General features: G+C 42.1%; 1 protein-coding gene across 14 annotated transcripts in view; it reads right to left on the bottom strand.

Moving 5' to 3' along the window:
- Nucleotides 1–19,362, bottom strand: part of stxbp5l (syntaxin binding protein 5L) — a 233,983-nt gene that overhangs the window by 132,232 nt on the left and 82,389 nt on the right. For all 14 annotated transcript variants that reach the window (XM_014163997.2, XM_014164001.2, XM_045704487.1 and 11 more), the window contains exon 3: nt 7,520–7,601. In XM_014163997.2, the coding sequence (XP_014019472.1) occupies nt 7,520–7,601 (82 nt within the window). The remainder of the gene's footprint in view (nt 1–7,519; nt 7,602–19,362) is intronic.

Below are 19,362 nucleotides of genomic sequence, written 5' to 3'. Positions count from 1 at the left end.
CAACTTCCTTCATACCGGACACAGACACATAATGATATCCACGAGTTCATCTGACTCAGGAGAAGTAGATCAAGGGGCCCCATTGCCAAAATCCTGTAATATCCCTTTAAATGTGAGAGCTCAAACCTTGCTGTGTATCTTCCTGGTTCCTCCTCCATCTCAGTTAAAAACATGGCAGCTACTTCATAACACCATATTAGCATATGAGGGATAGGAGGTTGGTATGAACCACAATAAATTAATCTCCACAAAATAATTAAGCAGCCTGGAAAATAATGAACGATATAATTGCTTGTGTTTTTCCACCCTCTGTCTGTTTTGGTGTCAGTGAACTCTTATCCTGTTTCAGTGAGCTCTGGTTTTGTTGGCTGGCTAATAGCATTAACTTGGATATGCTCAACTAATCCATGTCAAATTTGACTGATGGAGTACACAGCGATGATTAGCTAGCACCTTCAGGAGATTAAGAGATCTGATATCGCCCTTCATTCTGTTTGCTTCACTGCCTCTCTCACGTTCTTCTCACTCTCTCACGTTCTCTCACTCTCACAATCAAATCAAATCAAAACCAAATCAAAGTTTAGCAGATGTTATAGTGGGTGCAGAAAAATGCTTCTGTTACTAGCTCCTAACAGTGCAGTAAAATGTCAAACAAGTACACAAATAATAAGAAAGTATAAATAAAAAACATATAATCTTGAAATGTCAGAACGAATCTAAGTAATCCAAATACAATCTATACGTATACACCTCTCTCTCTCGCTCTTTCTGTCCTCAATTGTTCGCTCTCAAACTTCCTCTGTGTCTAGCAATCCTTTGTGTGCGCTTGTCAATCACGATCCTGTCACCCAGGCTAGTAGACAGAAGGAAGACAGCGCGCTTATTGTGTTTACAGAAACATGCTCTCTGTCGCCTTTCTTCAAAGACATGCAACAGAGCGCAGGAACGAAACGAGGATGCTATGAGTTGCAAGGGGGGGTGGGATAAAGGGGAGGAGAGCAGCAATTAATGAACCATAGGTTCAGAGATACTGTGTAAAGTCATAAATAGCACTCACCTCATTTATTTACACCACATTGTTAGAGAGGACTGCATTTGTATGTGTTCAGGTAAAACCAAGCCATAAAACTGTCAGCCATTAGCTGTTTGCACATTCATCCATATAATGCCTGTTCTGCTCCTCTAAAATGTCATTATTTCCTGGTCAGAAGTTAATATCCTTGATCTCCCCAGGTGGCTGTTTACCTGGATGCTCTGCTTCACTTGTGTCCTCTAGAGCACTCTACTCTGCTCCAGCTCCCCCTGAAACCCAACAGTCTGGTCTACAGATGCCCTGACAACCTCTCTTACAGTACTATCCATATTAAAAAGAACTATTCTAATAATATATGCCATTTAGCAGACACTTTTATCCAAAGCAACTTCAGTCAAGCACTTCACATATGGGTGATCATGGGAATCAAAATCACTATCGTGGCGTAGGAAACGCTATGCTTTACCAACTGAGCTACAGAGGGCCCTCTGATCCGCCGAGCCCATTTACTAATCAGATGTATAATTCATGGAACAAATCATTCACATTAGCAAACAAACAATCTAATTAGCCTTTAGTCGCACTCTGACATAAAGAGCAAGCCTTTGTCCTCTGGAGTGAATAAGTCCAGCTTTATGGGATCAAACCTGAACAGGGACACTGTGGCTATAATTATGAGAGGTGACCCAATGCAAAGCTGAATGACAGCAGAGGTGAATGACAGAAGAGGTGAATGACAGCAGGGCTCTGGCATGCAACAAAATCAGGGCAATAACAAGGGCATGGGCATATTAATAAAGAGTGAAAATAATATCCATGTTGGTCCACCACACCAACAATACAGCATCCCCAAGTACCATGACCCAGTGTCTGTGTTTGCTGAGAGCTGTATTTGAATGTAAAGTAGCTGGGCTCTCATTAACCAGAGGCTTATTATTGACTGGGTGTGTGAGGGAGGCAGAGGCATGCAGGTCAGGAGTGGCCCTCCAGGGCCCCAGCAGCTAATCAGCCTGTTGAATGTCAAGGGGCTGCTAGCTGGGCTGTATGTGTGTCTAACATCAGTATTCCATACTAGACAACCCACACACCACCGCATCAGAGTCATCAGAACTGTGTCAAGATCAGTGCTGTGAGTCACTGGAGGATAAGAGAGGTCAGTGTTTTTCCCTGTGAGCGTAGAATATAATAATATAAGCCATTTAGCAGATGCTTTTATCCAAAGCAACTTGTGCATATATTTGAAGTATGCTTGGCCCCAGGAATCGAACCCACAATACTGGCGTCGCAAGCGCCATGCTCTGCCAACTGAGCCACACAAGAGCGCAGTGTGAGAGTTTGAGTCCGAGAGAGACAGAGAAAATTAAAGTCCATATCCTGTATTTGTGTACATGTCTGTGTCAACAGGTACAGTGCCTTCAGAAAATATTCACACCCCTTGACCTTTTCCACATTTTGTTGTGTTACAGCCTGAATTTAAAATGGATTACATTTAGATTTTGTGTCACTAGCCTACACACAATACCCCATAATGTCAAAGTGGAAATATGTTTTTAGAAATGTCTACAAATTAATAAAAAAATGAAAAGCTGAAATGTCTTGAGTCAATAAGTATTCAACCCCTTTGTTATGGCAAGCCTAAGTTCAGGAGTACACATGTGCTTAACAAGTCACCTAATAAGTTGCATGGACTTGTGTCTAATAATAATTGTGTCTAACATCATTTTTGAATGACTACCTCATCTCTGTACCCTACACATTCAATTATCTGTAAGGTCCTTCAGTTGAGCAACAAATCTCAAACACAGGTCCAACCACAAAGACAAGGAAGGTTTTTTCAATGCCTCACAAAGAAATGCACCTATTGGTAGATGGGGAGGAAAAAGCATACATTGAAAATCCCTTTCAACATGGTGAAGTTATGTATTACACTTTGGATGGTGTATCAACACACCCAGTAACTACAAAGATACAGACATCCAGAAACCACTCAGGGTATTTCACCATGAGGCCAATAGTGACTTTATAACAGTTAGAGTTTAATGGCTATTATAGCAGAAAACGGAGGATGGATCAACAACATTGTAGTTACTCTACAATACTATCCTAAATGACATAGTTAAACGAAGGAAGCCTGTACAGAATACAAATGGTCTTCCCTGTGGCTCAGTTGGTAGAGCATGGTGTTTGCAACGTCAGCATGGTGTGTGCAACGCCAGGGTTGTGGGTTTGATTCCCACGGGGGGCCAGTACAACAACAAAAAAAATGCATGAAAAGAAATGTATGAAATGTATGCACTCACTACTGTAAGTAGCTCTGGATAAGAGCGTCTGCTAAATGACTAAAATGTAAATATTCCAAAACATGCATCCTGTTTGCAATAAGGCACTTAAGTAAAACTTCAAAAAATGTGGCAGAAAATGTACTTTATGTCCGGAATACAAAGCGTTATGTTTGGGGCGAATCCAACACAGCACATCAATGAGTACCACTCTTAATATTTTCAAGCATTGTGGTGGCTGCATCATGTTATGGGTGTGCTTGTCATTGGCAAGGACAAGTGAGTTTTTTGGGGATGAAAATAAATGGAATTGTCACGTCCTGACCCTAGTAAGACGTCATTTTCTATAGTAGAGTAGGTCAGGGCATGACAAGGGGTGTTTAGTCTATGTTTTCTATATCTATGTTTTGTTCTAGTATTCTATTTTTATGTTGGAGGTTTTTTGGATGATCTCCAATTAGAGGCAGCTGGTTCGCGTTCTCTCTAATTGGAGATCATATTTATGTTGGGGTTTTTTCTAGTGTGTTTGTGGGCAGTTGTATTCTGTTTAGTTGTGTTCTGTGTAGTCTTCAGTACCTGACAGAACTGTTAGCTGATCGTTTTCTCTTTGTTATTTTCTTTAGTGTTCTGAGTTTAAATAAACAGTAATTATGAGCACTCAACACGCTGCACCTTGGTCCCCTCTATACGACAACCGTTACAGGAATAGAGCTAAGCACAGGCAAAATCCTATAGGAAAACCTGTCTCTGTCTGCTTTCCAACAGACTATGGGAGACAAGTTCACCTTTCAGCAGAACAATAGCCTAAAACACCTGGCCAAATATACACTGGAGTTGCTTACCAAGATGACATTCAATGTTCCTGAGTGGCCTAGTTACAGTTTTGACTTAAATTGACTTGAGAATCTATGGCAAGACATGAAAATGGCTGTCTAGCAATGATCAACAACCAACTTGACAAAACTTGAAAGGTTAAAAAAAATATTGTACAATCCAGGTGTGCAAAGCTTTTAAAGACTCACAGCTGTAATCGCGCCAAAGCTAATTCTAACATGTATTGACCCAGGGGTGTGAATACTTATGTAAATTAGATATTTTGTCACGTCTTTCGTAGGTAATGGACCAAGGTGCAGCGGGTTGAGTGCTCATATTTCACTTTTATTGAACACTAAAACAAGAAAACGTACGAATGAACAGGATGCAGGCTAAACACAAAGCTATGCAACTACAACTACCCACAATACCCCCATACAAAACAACCCCTATACATAGGACCTTCAATCAGAGGCAACGAGGAACAGCTGCCTCCAATTGAAGGTCAAATCAATAAACTGAACATAGACGTAAACAACCTAGAACTAACATAGAATACACTAACCTAGAACCTAAACCTAAAACCCCGGTACACTCTAAACCAACACCCCTTCTACATAAACACATAGCCCAATAAACCCCGAAACACTCTAAACAAATACCCCTTCTACATAAACACATAATATAACAAACCCCTAAACACTCTAAACAAATACCCCCTGCCACGTCCTGACCAAACTACAATAACAAATAAGCCCTTTACTGGTCAGGACGTGACATATTTCTGTATTTAAATGAGATATTTCTGTGTTTTCAACTTGTCATCATGGGGTATTGTGTGTAGATGGGTGAGAGAAAACATATATTCAATCCATTTTGAATTCAGGCTGTAACACAACATGTTTAATAAGTCAAGGGGTATGAATACTTTCTAAAGCACTGTATTTGTGTACATGTCTGTGTCAATGTACGGTACACAGTATTACATGTGTGGAACTAGTATATACATACGAGAAAATGTGATTATCAGACATTGATTTGATGTGTGGAGTATACAGTACATCAGAATTTTTTTACATTGGTTTTGAATAAAACATTCTGCTCTGCTTTCGATAGTTGTGTTTTCATCAGTACACTAAACTATGGGGGTTTGAAATAATTTCACTATTCGATTAGCATCATTAATATTTGACGGATATTCGAAATACTTGTGTTTTTTTTGTTACTTACGTTTTTAATCTGATCACTGCTGTGTAAGGGAGAGAGGCTGGAGCTCTATTGCCAAACTAGCTAGGCTTTGAGGCCACATGCTGCACTTTCTCCCCAACCCCATTCAGATAAAACAACAGCCTATCTGTTGGTAGCCTATTAAACTCAACTCTACGATTGGCGGTGGAGTTGAGCGGCGACTAGTGTGGGCAGACTGTAGCTCGTAAATCGTGGAGTTGAGTTGAGTCGTCTAACCCGTTGGTTGCTCGATGTAGCCTAATCCTTTTTATTTCACTAACTTTTAATTCCGTCCTTTTATTCCATATTTTGTGAACTCTCACTCCACTCACTACTGCTGCTTTGTTTGGCCAACATAAACAACAAGCTACACACGTACGGGTCGGCTACTGGCCTTTTTATGGGCTTTTCATGGAGTGCAAGTGATAAACACTACATTGAGAAGTTTGTTGTTTTATTAAATTAATAATTTGACATGTCATGATATCCTTGTGTGAAACAATGTCACATGGATATTTTAATTTCATTTAGAAAAATACATTTCAGTGGTAGAATATGCCTAAAATTCATATTTTCTTCCTCACAAAAACAAATACTCACAAGTATTTGAATACTAATGTCTGTTTTGGATATTTGAATATTCAAATAACCACGCACATCCCTACACTACACATAGTGATTATATTATCCACATTCTGAAGGGAAAATATGCTTCTTGCTTCACATGAATGGGTATGAAAAGAGCCAACTCTAACATCTATCAATATCTCTCCACTCTCTCTCTCCCTGTCTTTCTCTCCTTTCCCTCTCTGTACCTCTCCCCTCTCTTTCCTATATCACACTCTCCCTCCACACAGGATAAAGACATTAATGACCCCCTTCCTTCCTTCTTGTCACAGTAATTAGCCACCCCCTCACACACATGAAGAACTACTACACTGCTGCAGCTGTGCTTACCCCCCCACCCCACCACACACACACACCCAATTACTAAGGGGGGCGTATTACGGAAAGTGACAGTGAGTGGAGGGAGACGAACTCGTGATGCTCGTAGTCGAAGTCTGCTGCTCAGACCACTGAGCCACCACAGTTCAAAATGCTCTAGCTCGCCGTGAGAATACTTGATGGTAATAGCCAGTTGTTTTTTAATTATTTTGTTTTAAGAATTTATTTTGTTTTATTTTGTTTTAAGAATGAATGCCTAAACTGTTAGCCTTTCAGTTCTTTTTTCTGTTTTAACCCTGTAACCACGCGGAATTAACCCTGTAACTGCGCAGAATTAATGTGTCAAAAACAGACGTTCATCCCACAATACGTCGAATTTGGAAGGGAAACGATGAGATCTTGTTGGAGCGAGAGTGTGTGGGTTGAGAGAGGAGAGATGTCAAGAGGTCATAGCCAATGACAGCCATGTTCCAGCAGCCTTCCTCTCCGCAGGACCCTCCATCTCGCCCCACTCATCCACCCCTCCCATCTCCCCCACCCATCTACCTCTCCACCCGTCCACAAACCCCATCTCCCTCCCCACCCACCCACCCCTCATAAAGCCCCATCTTCTCCCACCAAACACCCCTCCATATCCCCCATCTCCCACCACCCATCCACCCATCCATCTCCCCTGCTCTACACCCCTCATAGTTGCTAAATAACAGTGCTACCATTAGTCATAACCATCCTAAAAGAGTGTCGAGTCAAGGTTTGAAATCAATAGTGAGTCTGTGAACTGTGAATGTATCTGCCCAGAACAAGATTTAGAACAGAGCTAAATTCAAAGTATGAAGAGGAATGGTAGAACTCTTAGCTTCTATTACAGATGATGTGTTCTCAGATGGGTGAACTGGAGATGCACTTCATGTTTGTTGGCCATATTGCCTTCACCCATACTATATTTTCAGATGAGAGGCAAGGAGAAGAGACCTGTCGACCAGTGTTTCCCATTTTTGTTGTAGACCAGGACAAGCACACCTGAATCAACGTGTCAACTAATCATCAAGCCCTCAATGAGTTGAATCGGGTGAGTTTGTCCAGGGTAACAACATAAATGTGTGCTGTTGGGGATACTCGAGGACTGGAAATGGGAAACACTGCTTGTAGACTACTGAGAAGATTGTTATATGAAGGTACCAGGGAGGGAATCTTACCTTGAATAGAATATAATTAGTCTTACCTCGTTGATGAGGAACTGTAGCTGGAGGACAGCGGCTCCACTTTCATGCTGGCTATAGCAGTCCACACCAGGCCGTCCCAGGCTGATGACATCACAGAGTCAAGGAAATAACCAGGAAGTAGAATGCATTGGCATAGCACAGGACAATGTCTAGCGCACACACACACGTTTGCACACACACACACACACACACACACACACACACACACACACACACACACACACACATGCACGCATTGGCAGACACAGAAAAATACACACACACAGCAGGATGCATTGGCATAGGACAGGACCATCTCTAGCACCGACTGTATGAGCAGGATAAAACATGAAAAACACTGAACGAACCAGTGGAGACTCCTCAGAGGAGGAAGGGGAGGACCATCCTCCTCAGTGAATTCAATAAAAATAAAAACAGTGAAACGTTTAAAAAGTTACCCTTTTTAGATAAAACTATACTAAATATATTCACGTCACCAAATAATTGTTTTGCAATGAAGGTCTACAGTAGCCTCAACAGCACTCTGTAGGGTAGCACAATGGTGTAGCCGGAGGACAGCTAGTTTCCGTTCTTCTCTTGGTACATTGACTTCAATATAAATCCTAGGAGGCTCATGGTTCTCACCCCCTTCCATAGAATTACACCGTAATTATGACAACTTCCGGAGGACGTCCTCTTACCTATGAGAGGTCTGGCAGCATGAACTGAAATGTTGTCCACCCAATCAAAGGATAAGAAAATCAATCTAATACTGAAAGGATAAGCTACAGCTAGCTTGAATGGCCGTGCATCAAATGTGGTGAGTTGTTGACTCAAAGAGAGAGAAAGACAATAGTTGAACCATTTTGAACAAATTAATTTCTTCAAAAATAAAGGAGAAGCAAGAGAGAGAGAGCTAGCTATATTTTGTTATATTCTTTTCACTTTCACTGAGCTAGCAAATGCAGCTAGCTAGTTTAGCCTACTCAAACACCCGGCTGAAACAGAGAGAGATGCTATTTTAGCTAGATGGCTATGGCTATCCAACACCGTAACTCTTACAAGTCAAGGTAAGCTTTTAGTTTTATGAATTTATCGCAACTGTGGCCCGCCGGTGTAAATGCTTGCTGACTGTACACTGCACTGCATGATTGTAGCGAGTTTACTAACGCGTTATTTCTAGTAGCTATGTTGAGTATGACGTTAGCTAATATGGTGACCACAACAATGTAGGCTGTTTGTAGCGGTTATTGGTTATGATATGAAGGTTTGGCTTGGAAAGATTTTTTCCTGGTCACAGACAGCTGATGTGTTGTGCACTGAAGTCCACAAGCGAAGGGAAAAGGTGAGACGAGGAGAGCATATAGATGCGAATAGGAATTATACGAGCAAAGTGATCATGCTGTTTGTATGTGGCTGCTATGAAAGAGTGTGCAGGCAAGAGTGTGCAAGGCGGTATTAAATGTGTCACTGTCTGCCACCTTTATTACTCTAAGTTTTCTCCCGACCTGTGTGCGCCTACGTTCTAAACTTTCATTCATAGACTAGGTTGTAGCAACCTCATGATGGGTACAGGGAAAATTAGAGAATCATGTAGTAGCCTAAACCTATCGACGTTACTCTGAGCAGGGAGAGCGGAATATGAATGACAGTCATCCAATAGGCTGTAGTAGAAATAAGGACATGCTCATTAAAAAAAATATTGTCCTCCCTCATCTGAAACAGCACTGACCGCCACTGGAACAGCTGAATATTTAGAAATGATATAACAGTCGTAGGCTGCAGGGCAGGACACTGAAAACATTATTTCTCCTGGTTAGGTGTAATAAAATATGGAATGAAATGAACTCTCTAGGTCAGTAACATTCCTTTATTAACACTGAATTCCGGAGTGAAGTGAATCAAGTACATTAGTAGTCTTGTAAAGCCACACTTACACCCATTCTGTCATCTCTTTCCCCAGATAATATGCCTAACCTTCCAGAGTAGCCTCTCTTAAACAACGAGTCATATGATTGGAGAAACGGAGGGTGGAGTGTGTGTGTGTGTGTGTGTGTGTGTGTGTGTGTGTGTGTGTGTGTGTGTGTGTGTGTGTGTGTGTGTGTGTGTGTGTGTGTGTGTGTGGGGGGGGGGGGCAGCTTTCTTACTGGGCACGGATTTCAGTTCAACGTTTAGTTTTGACTTACATTTGGTTTGAGTTTTCAACTAACGTGAATTCAACGTGAAACGAACACGTTTTTGGGGGATTTAGGTTCAAAGTTGGGTGAAAAAAAGACAAAATTCCCTTATGTTGATGACTTTTTGCAAATCCAATCAGTTTTCCACATTGATTCAACGTCATCACAATTGTATATTTTTTTTAATGATGATTCACTCAGTTTTTGCCCAGTGGGTTGTTATTGTTGTGGAAGTTCTCTCTCTCTGTGTTAAAAAGAACATGCCTGAGGGATGGAGTAATGAAGGGACCCCAAGAGAGGATATCAGGTCACTTTGAGACACACAGTGGCCTGCATCCCAAATTGCGCCCTATTCCCTATTTAGCGGTGGGGGTGGACATAACATTTATATCTCTATAAGAATCATATCTCCAGAGCAATTATATCTCCAGAACAATTATATCTCAAAGCAAAGCAAATGATAGCCAAAAACAATTTCCCACATCCCAGTGGAAACCAAAGTGCTATTTGATTATGTTTGTTTCTACACAAACCCCCCCCCTCATACACACACTAATGAACGATGCCAACCCAACCAGTGTTCAGCCAGTACAGTATGTTTGATGCCCTGCTCTCCATCTGCAGTAGAACAGAGGTGTGTGGCTGTAGAGACAGGGTTCTGGTTGACTACATAAGGGGACAACACAAGGTGTAAGGACAGATACATCTGTACCACAGGAGGTGTGCTACTGCTTTTTCAGCCACCTCACTCACACACACACACACACACACACACACACACACACACACACACACACACACACACACACACACACACACACACACACACACACACACACACACGACAAGGACAAGGTCATGGGACCTCTAATTTTAGTCCCAGACATGATAAACAGTGTGATATAAAACAGCTAAACATGTAGGCACTGTGCTTGTCAAACAGCAGGTCAATACCTAATACATGCTATGGCTAACACCACGGCAACAACGTTGAGCAATTCGGAGTAAAATTGAGTGGACAGGGCCTTCCATGTTCAGAGGAGGAAGAGTAGATGGCGAAAGATCTGTTTCCAGGCCCAGCCAATATGTTAAGTACAGCTGTGGCTGTCCACTTGAATTGAGATTGGCTGGGCATCTCTTTTTTCTCTCTAGTTAGGGAGGCACTTCTAATCAAAATCAATACTGCAGGTAATCACAATCCCAAAAGCCTTTATACAAGCCCATTTCAAGAACATTAGCAAGAATGGCCTCTTTTGTGTGTGTGTGTGTGTGTGTGTATGCCTACCTTTGAAACTCACTGTGTGTCTAGCTGTGTCAGCCTCTATGCTCCCTCCATGTGTATTCTCCATGCACATTATCACCAGTGAGGGAGCGTGCAAGGCATGCAGACAGGCGTGCTGTGCTGTGCGGGGAATGGGTGGGGGGGGGGTTCGGCTGAGCAGGGCTCGTGGGCGGCGGGGGACCGGCAGAATTAACAATCCGTGACCGTACCATTTCCCATTCGTTCCCCAGGAGGGAGGAGGTGGTTGATGAGGGAGAAGGGGGTGACAAGCGAGGGGGGACCGTAAACTCATTCTTCTCATCCCTCTTTCCCTGGCGCCCCGTCTACCACTCATCCTTCTTTCCCTCCAGTCTCCCTCTCTCCGTAATGACTGGACAGCCACTGAACATGTTACATGCCACTGAAAGGTGTGACAAAACTCGGAACAATGACATAAGAAACACAACTCATGAAAACATTCTGGGACTGTTGCTCCAACCAGCGACACCATGCCAAGGGGTCTGCATTTAGTTTTATGAAGGAGGAGAAGAGAAGAGGGAGGGAATGAAAGGAGAAAAGAGAGAGAAGGGATGGTACGAGGGAAAAGAGAGAGAAGGGAGGGTACGAGGGAAAAGAGAGAGAAGGGAGGGTACGAGGGAAAAGAGAGAGAAGGGAGGGTACGAGGGAAAAGAGAGAGAAGGGAGGGTACGAGGGAAAAGAGAGAGAAGGGAGGGTACGAGGGAAAAGAGAGAGAAGGGAGGGTACGAGGGAAAAGAGAGAGAAGGGAGGGTACGAGGGAAAAGAGAGAGAAGGGAGGGTACGAGGGAAAAGAGAGAGAAGGGAGGGTACGAGGGAAAAGAGAGAGAAGGGAGGGTACGAGGGAAAAGAGAGAGAAGGGAGGGTACGAGGGAAAAGAGAGAGAAGGGAGGGTACGAGGGAAAAGAGAGAGAAGGGAGGGTACGAGGGAAAAGAGAGAGAAGGGAGGGTACGAGGGAAAAGAGAGAGAAGGGAGGGTACGAGGGAAAAGAGAGAGAAGGGATGGTATGAAAGGGAGAGAGAAGGATGGATGGTATAAGGGAAAAGAGAGAGAAGGGATGGTATGAAAGGGAGAGAGAAGGATGGATGGTATAAGGGAAAAGAGAGAGAAGGGATGGTATGAAAGGGAGAGAGAAGGATGGATGGTATAAGGGAAAAGAGAGAGAAGGGATGGTATGAAAGGGAGAGAGAAGGATGGATGGTATAAGGGAAAAGAGAGAGAAGGGATGGTATGAAAGGGAGAGAGAAGGATGGATGGTATAAGGGAAAAGAGAGAGAAGGGATGGTATGAAAGGGAGAGAGAAGGATGGATGGTATGGGTCTTAGGTCTAATTGTGCTCTCTGCATGGTTGCCTGTTAATTGGTCCTGGTTTAATTAGTTTGATAAACACACACATGGGATCCAGACTGCATGGGAGCCACTACAGAGACACACACACAGCCAGGACAGGAGATGCCAGAATGGCTGCTGCTGTCTAAGATGGATCATTACCTCTGTGCCAGCCTGCTCGCACTGCTTGTATCCCAAATGGCACCGTATGCCCTATATAGTGCACTACTGTTGACCAGGGCCTATAGGGCACTATGTAGGCAATAGAGTGTCATTTGGGATGCACTCACTTACAGTATGGTTGTTAATACACAGCAGCCTGGGCTGTGCCCTTGTGTATGCTACCCAGAGACATAGGAGAGGTTGGCCAACTGGGGTTGAGATTGAGTTTTGATCGGGTGCCAACTTGGCACTAAAAGCTTATAGTATAGGAGTTTGTTAAACCAAGCAAATGATCCCATTCCTAGTGAATCAGTTAGTGTACAGATATAGCTGGGTTGTGGATGCATACAAAAATAAGATAGCACCCACATAGTGAAATCGCATGAGTTAATTCAACTCCTATGGAGTCAAATGTAACACTATTTTGGTCATGAGGTTGGTATTTTTGGAGTTAAAATGACACTAAATGGAGTAAATATCAAACTCAGAGTTTCTTGAATTGAACTCCAATTGCCATTTTACTAATTTCAGTATCATTTTTAATCAACTCCCTTGCCATTTTACACTTTTCTGTGTTGTTTTTAAATCAACAATCAACTGCAGCAGAGTACATTTTTCTTTCAGTTGACTTCCTTTGAGTAATAAGTGTGTAAAGCTGTCACGTCCTGACCCCAGTAAGATGTCATTTTCTATAGTAGTGTAGGGCAGGGCGTGACAGGGGGTGTTTTCTGTTTAGTGTAGTTCACCTGACGGAACTGTTGTCGGTCGTTTTGTATAAAAGTATATTCATTAAAAGGAAATATGAGGACTCTACACGCTGCGCCTTGTTCCCCTTTAAATGACCCATGCTACAAAAGCCTTATTTGAATACTTCTGAATGTTTCACATTATGGTGTTTTGCAATAAGATATCCAATTTCTGTTGGAAGTCATCTTACAGGAAGATATCCGGCACTTTCACATCACCCCTAACTTGCATTCAGAACACCTGTCAGAGTAGGGAAGACAATACAGTCCATGGAGACTACCTACGTCAAACTGGAACAACTATCTCACTAACAGTTGCTATGAATCCAACCACTTCCAGATTGGATTAGTTGCATGTATCGTATCTTTGTGTAGCATCAGATAAAAAGAAACATTCAATGTACAAGAGAAAACACAGATCTTGAAAAATGTTTTAAAATCAACCTGCAACAGAGTGTAGTGGACATGAGTCGGTCACGGTCAGTCCAAAAGGCATTTTCTTGTTAGCCTAACGCTCTAAGACGGTGGTTGCTCCCATGGGAGACACAGGTTCATATCCAGAGTGTTACATTGGCGCCAAATGTGCTGCGGACTCTCGTGGGGGAGGGGTCAAAGGGGGGTGAATGTGTCGGACAAGGTTGCGTGACGAAGTAGACCCGCCTGTGAACTTCAAAACCAGTGTCTGCCCTCAGCCCAAAAGGACATTTCCTCTTGGTCTAAGACATTGGTTGCTCCCCTGGGAGACCGGAGTTCATATCCCGCGCGTTACAAGAGCATGCTGGGAATTATTTTTACATATTTAACTGTCCCTGGTTACTCTTAAAGGGAAACTTCAAAAATGTTCTACATATTCCTCATCTCCAGCACCACCCCAACATCTACATGTGAAAATGGTGCATTTCTATGTTTTGTTGTAAAAAAGACAGAAGAAGATAGGTGTTTATAATGACATCATCGGTGTTCATCGTGTGAATTTGGCATTAGTAATTGTCTGCTAACTGGTTGATGATGTCATTGAAAATGATCTTTCTCTGTCTTTTTTACTACAAAACATAGAAACGCACCATTTTCACATATGTTGATATTGGGCTGATGCTGAAGATGCTGAATATGACGTTGAAAAATCGTGACGTTTCCCTTTCATTGAGTTAAAAGTACTCCTTCCCAATGAACTCAGTTATCAACACTAAGTGCAGGGAGCGTATCAGTCTCTCGAGGGTTAAGATAACTCCCAGTAGAGTCAATTTAAACCAAATTTCAACTATCCTTGAATTATTTAATTTGGTGTAATGAGTCAATAGGATTTCAGCAGGCAGTGAGAGGGATATTGAGATAGAAATAGAGGGGTAAGAATAGGAAGAGGTGACTCACCGAAATAAAATAGAGATGGAGAGAGAGAGAGAGAGAGAGAGAGAGAGAGAGAGAGAGAGAGAGAGATTGTTTACTACACTTTTGTTTATTATCTACTTCACTTGCGTTAACATATGTTTCCTATGCAATAAAGCCCCTTGAATTGAATTGAGGAAGAGAGAGACTGAGACAGAGAGAGAGAGAGAGAAAGAGGAGAAAAGTTAGAAAGTGGTGACTCAGAGATAGGGAAAGCTAAACAGCAAATTGGCGAGTTTTATCTAGTATTGATTTTTCAGTGTAACATTTCTAGTGTTGATTCAGCTGTTAAATTAACACTCATTGGTTTAAAAGAACCCCAGTGTTTGTGTTAAGAAACAGTGTTTAACCAAAACCACACCTATCATTATCATGTTTCCCAGCATGCTCTATTGCAGGTTGACTTTTAGAATTATTTGTTTCAATATCTATGTTTTGATTGATTAATTAATCTTATGCTACTCAAATATAAATAACATACATTTTTCTAAACTATTCCAATCTGTTACTTGGACTTATTGCACCTGTTACCGAAATGGTTGTTCCAGTTTAGATGGTTTAGGTAGTCTCATAGCTTAATCTCATTCTGGGGGGGGGTTCGGCTGAACAGTCATTCCTAATGCAGGTTGTGGCTGAATACAAATTCAAAATGTTGAATATCCACACTGTGGCTGGATTCTAATAGGAATTACACATCATTTCGCAAGCCATCATAATGTGACTTGCAGGTTTATAAAACATGAGTTTCAGACCACTGTATTGAGTAAAACTAGGCCCTCAAAATAAGGCCTTATTAAATACTTGTTGTATTGTGTTAAATAATTTAATTTAAATGATTAAATATTGACTTGGAATATCAATTGGTGAAGGCCACAGGGCTGAAAATGGATGACTGCAACGAGCATGTCTCTATCACAAACAAATACAGTCATGGGTGGTTAATCAACAAAACAGCAAAAAAGAAACCACAGGATACTGCAGAATCAGACACACCAGATCTAAACACAAATAAACCACCAAAACACGTGCAAACCTTCGTGAATTCATCCCTCATCAGTGTTCTAAACTGCCCTATTGGCACCAAGGATTCAACATTTAATGAAGTTTGTAAATTATTCAAAAACGAGGGGGGCATTAAAACTAAAGGCTGATTTACAAAGCAAAAACAGGTATTTAGAAATGTTTGCTAATTTATAAAAAAAGATCTGTTTTGTATATATATATATATATATATATATATTACATTTACATAACATTTACATGAACCACTTTTGGCGGTGATTACAGCCTCCAGTCTTCTTGGGTATGGCGCTACCAGCTTGGCACACCTGTATTTGGGGAGTTCCTCCCATTCTTCCTTACAGATCCTCTCAAGCTCTGTCGGGTTGGATGGAGAGCGGCACTGCACAGCTATTTTCAGGTCTCTCCAGAGATGTTCAGGTCTGGGCTCTGGCTGGGCCACTCAAGGACATTCAGAGACTTGTCCCGAAGCCACTACTCCTGGCTGTGTGCTTAAGGTCGTTGTCTAGTTGGAAGACAACTCTTCTCCCCAGTCTGAGGAGCAGGTTTTCATCAAAGATCTCGCTGTACTTTGCTCTGTTCATCTTTCCCTCGATCCTGACTAGTCTCCCAGTCCTTGCCGCTGAAAAACACCCTCACGGCATGATGCTGCAACACCAGGCTTCACCGTAGGGATTAATGCCAGGTTTCCTCCAGATGTGACGCTTTGCATTCAGGCCAAAGAGTTCAATCTTGGTTTCATCAGACCAGAGAATCTTGTTTCTCATGGTCTGAGAGTCTTTTTGTGCTTTTTGGCAAACTCCAAGCAGGCTGTCATGTGCCTTTTACTGAGTGGCTTCCGTCTGGCCACTCTACCATAAAGGCCTGATTGGTGGAGTGCTGCAGAGATGGTTGTCATTCTGGAAGGTTCTCCCATCTCCACAGAGAAGCTCTGTCAGAGGGACCATTGGGTTCATGGTCACCTCCCTGACCAAGGAACTGCTCAGTTTGGCCAGGCGGCCAGCTCTAGGAAGGTTCTTTGTGGTTCCAAACTTCTTCCATTTAAGAATTATGGAGGCCACTGTGTTCTTGGGGACCTTCAATGTTGCATACATTTTTTGGTACTCTGCCCCATATCTGTGCCTCGACACAATCCTGTCTCGGAGCTCTATGGACAATTCCTTCAACCTCATGGCTTGGTTTTTCCTCTGACATTCACTGTCAACTGTGGGACATTAAATAGTCAGGTGTGTGCCTTTCCAAATCATGTCCAATCACTTTAATTTACAACAGGTGGACTCCAATCAAGTTGTAGAATCATCTCAAGGATGATCAATGGAAACAGGTTGCACCTGAGCTCAATTTAGAGTCTCATAGCAAAGGGTCTGAATACATATGTAAATAAGGAATTTCTGTTTTAAAAAAATGTATAAAGGTGCAAATATTTCTAAAAACCTGTTTTCACTTTGTCATTATGGGGTATCGTGTGTAGATTGAAGAGGAAAAACGATAATTCAATCAATTTTAGAGTAAGGCTGTAACGTAACAAAATGTGGAAAAACTCAAGGGGTCTGAATACTTTCCGAATGCACTGTATAATTAGTGAAGAGGACAGGTCCCAAAATCAACCCATGCGGGACAACTTTAGTAACGCTAAGGTAACTTGACACCATCAGAAATGGTCGAGGCCCATTTCAGACAACCTCTGAATGAGTAGGGGATGGTCGACAGTATCAAAGCCCTTGAATAGGTCTATAAATATAGCATTACAGTGAGTCCTAGGATCTCAGCAATTTAACACATCATTTAAGACGGGCGTAGCTGCTGAAACGGTGCTATGTCCAGGTAAAGACAGACTGGTGAACATTAAGAATATCGTTCTTGAAGTTCTTAGCTGAGAGATTGCAAATGATTCTAATATTTTTGCAAGGCAAGATAGATTAGAAATTGGGCAGTAGTTATCTAGGTCAGAAGGATTCCAACATTTGTGAAGGGGGAGGACCTGCACTGCCTTCCATATCTTAAGGATAGCACCAGAAGCAATTGTTAAATAAAAATGTGGGTCAAAGGTTCTACAATGAGGGAGGCAGAAAAATGGAGTAGAAAGGGATCAAGCGAATGAGCTCCAATAGATTTTTTTTGACATACATTTTGCCAGGCATTTGGTTCATCATTGACCTAAAATAGTTCAAATTAAAAAAAGAGTGAGTTCCTGGAAGAGCATCGTTCTCTGCTATCTGTTTAGAGGTGAATAAAGGACGCCCTCTAGTGGAGCTTTAAGTATTTTCAGAAACCATTCTTTCAAATAGGGGGCCAGCTTAGGCAAAATGGTTATTAAAAGCACCTCAAATGTCATTTTTGTCTTTTATGGGACCAGAGGTTATCATAACCTGCTGGGGCAATGAGGGGATGAAGTATTGTTTCAAAGATTTGACCACTCAAGAATTTGGCTGGATTTCCACCACTCTCAGATACACATTTCAAGAGGTATGTTGACTTTGCTTTTCTAACCAGAGTAACACATCTATTTCTCAAATGTCTGAAGGACTGCCAGTCACAGCTAGAATCAGTCAATCTAGCCTTAGCCCAAGCTACATTTGTTTCATGAAACCATGGGTTAGACCTGTTCCTTACCTTACATTTCTTCTATGGGTCATGCTTATCTGCCACAGAGTAAAACATTCAAGGGCCTGATCCAAATCAGAGATAGAGGATAGACCCTCCCAATTGTAGAACACCAGGTCATACAGAAAATGTTGCTCATTAAAAGGGATGAAATGTCTCTTTGTAATAACGCATGGACGCGATTTAGGTAGCTTAGTATCTCTAATGCAAGCAATGGGAGAACGGTCACTGAGCTCGTTAGCAAAGATTCCATTGGCTGTACAGTATACTGTACCTATGAGGGGCGTTGGTTCAGATATCAGTTGAGTAAATAAAATGTTCAGTACAAAATATTTCAGTCTATCTGATACTGGCATCAACCAATCCAGGTTAAGATCACCCAATCTTAACCTTAGTTGGGTATTATTACCAAGACCCACATTTAGGACAAGACGTTCAAATTGCTTGGGGACAGAGGTGGTGATACACACAGCAACATTCAAGTTGTTCTTTCTGAATATGGCGACACCCCCTCCTCTGCCAGATCTATTCACATGATTTCCATTCAGAGACACATCAGTCTGGCACATACTTTTTTTAACCAAGTCTATAAATTATATAAACGATCTAAACTTGTGATATTTACATGAATCAATCCAACAGCTGCAGGATTTCAGATGCGACAGTCTCTAACACAAACATGCTATGATCAGAGAGAGAAGACGAAAGAGAGAGAGACACGGAGAGAGGAAGAAAGAGAGAGAGAGAGAGGGGGAAGAGAAAGAGAGAGAGGGAGGAAGAGCGAGAGAGGAAGAAAGAAACAGAGAGGGGGGGAAGAGAGAGAGAGAGAGAGAGAGAGATAGAGGTTAGACAGAGGCGATTACATTAGTAGGATGTATAGCCAGGGCCACAGGAAGAATGGAATAGTTTCGATGTTAGAAAGCCACACTGACTAATACAAACATGCATGGGCACGCATGGTGTATGACATGTATTAATTGACCATTGTATCAGGTGGTTCAGCAGCTGGTGTCTGTCTGTCTGTCTGTCTGTCTGTCTGTCTGTCTGTCTGTCTGTCTGTCTGTCTGTCTGTCTGTCTGTCTGTCTGTCTGTCTGTCTGTCTGTCTGTCTGTCTGTCTGTCTGTCTGTCTGTCTGTCTGTC

Source organism: Salmo salar, chromosome ssa21, assembly GCF_905237065.1.
Source record: "Salmo salar chromosome ssa21, Ssal_v3.1, whole genome shotgun sequence".
In the NCBI taxonomy this organism is placed as follows: domain Eukaryota; kingdom Metazoa; phylum Chordata; class Actinopteri; order Salmoniformes; family Salmonidae; genus Salmo; species Salmo salar.
The sequence above is the reverse complement of the archived record's forward strand: the minus strand, read 5'-3'. Positions and strand labels throughout refer to the sequence as shown.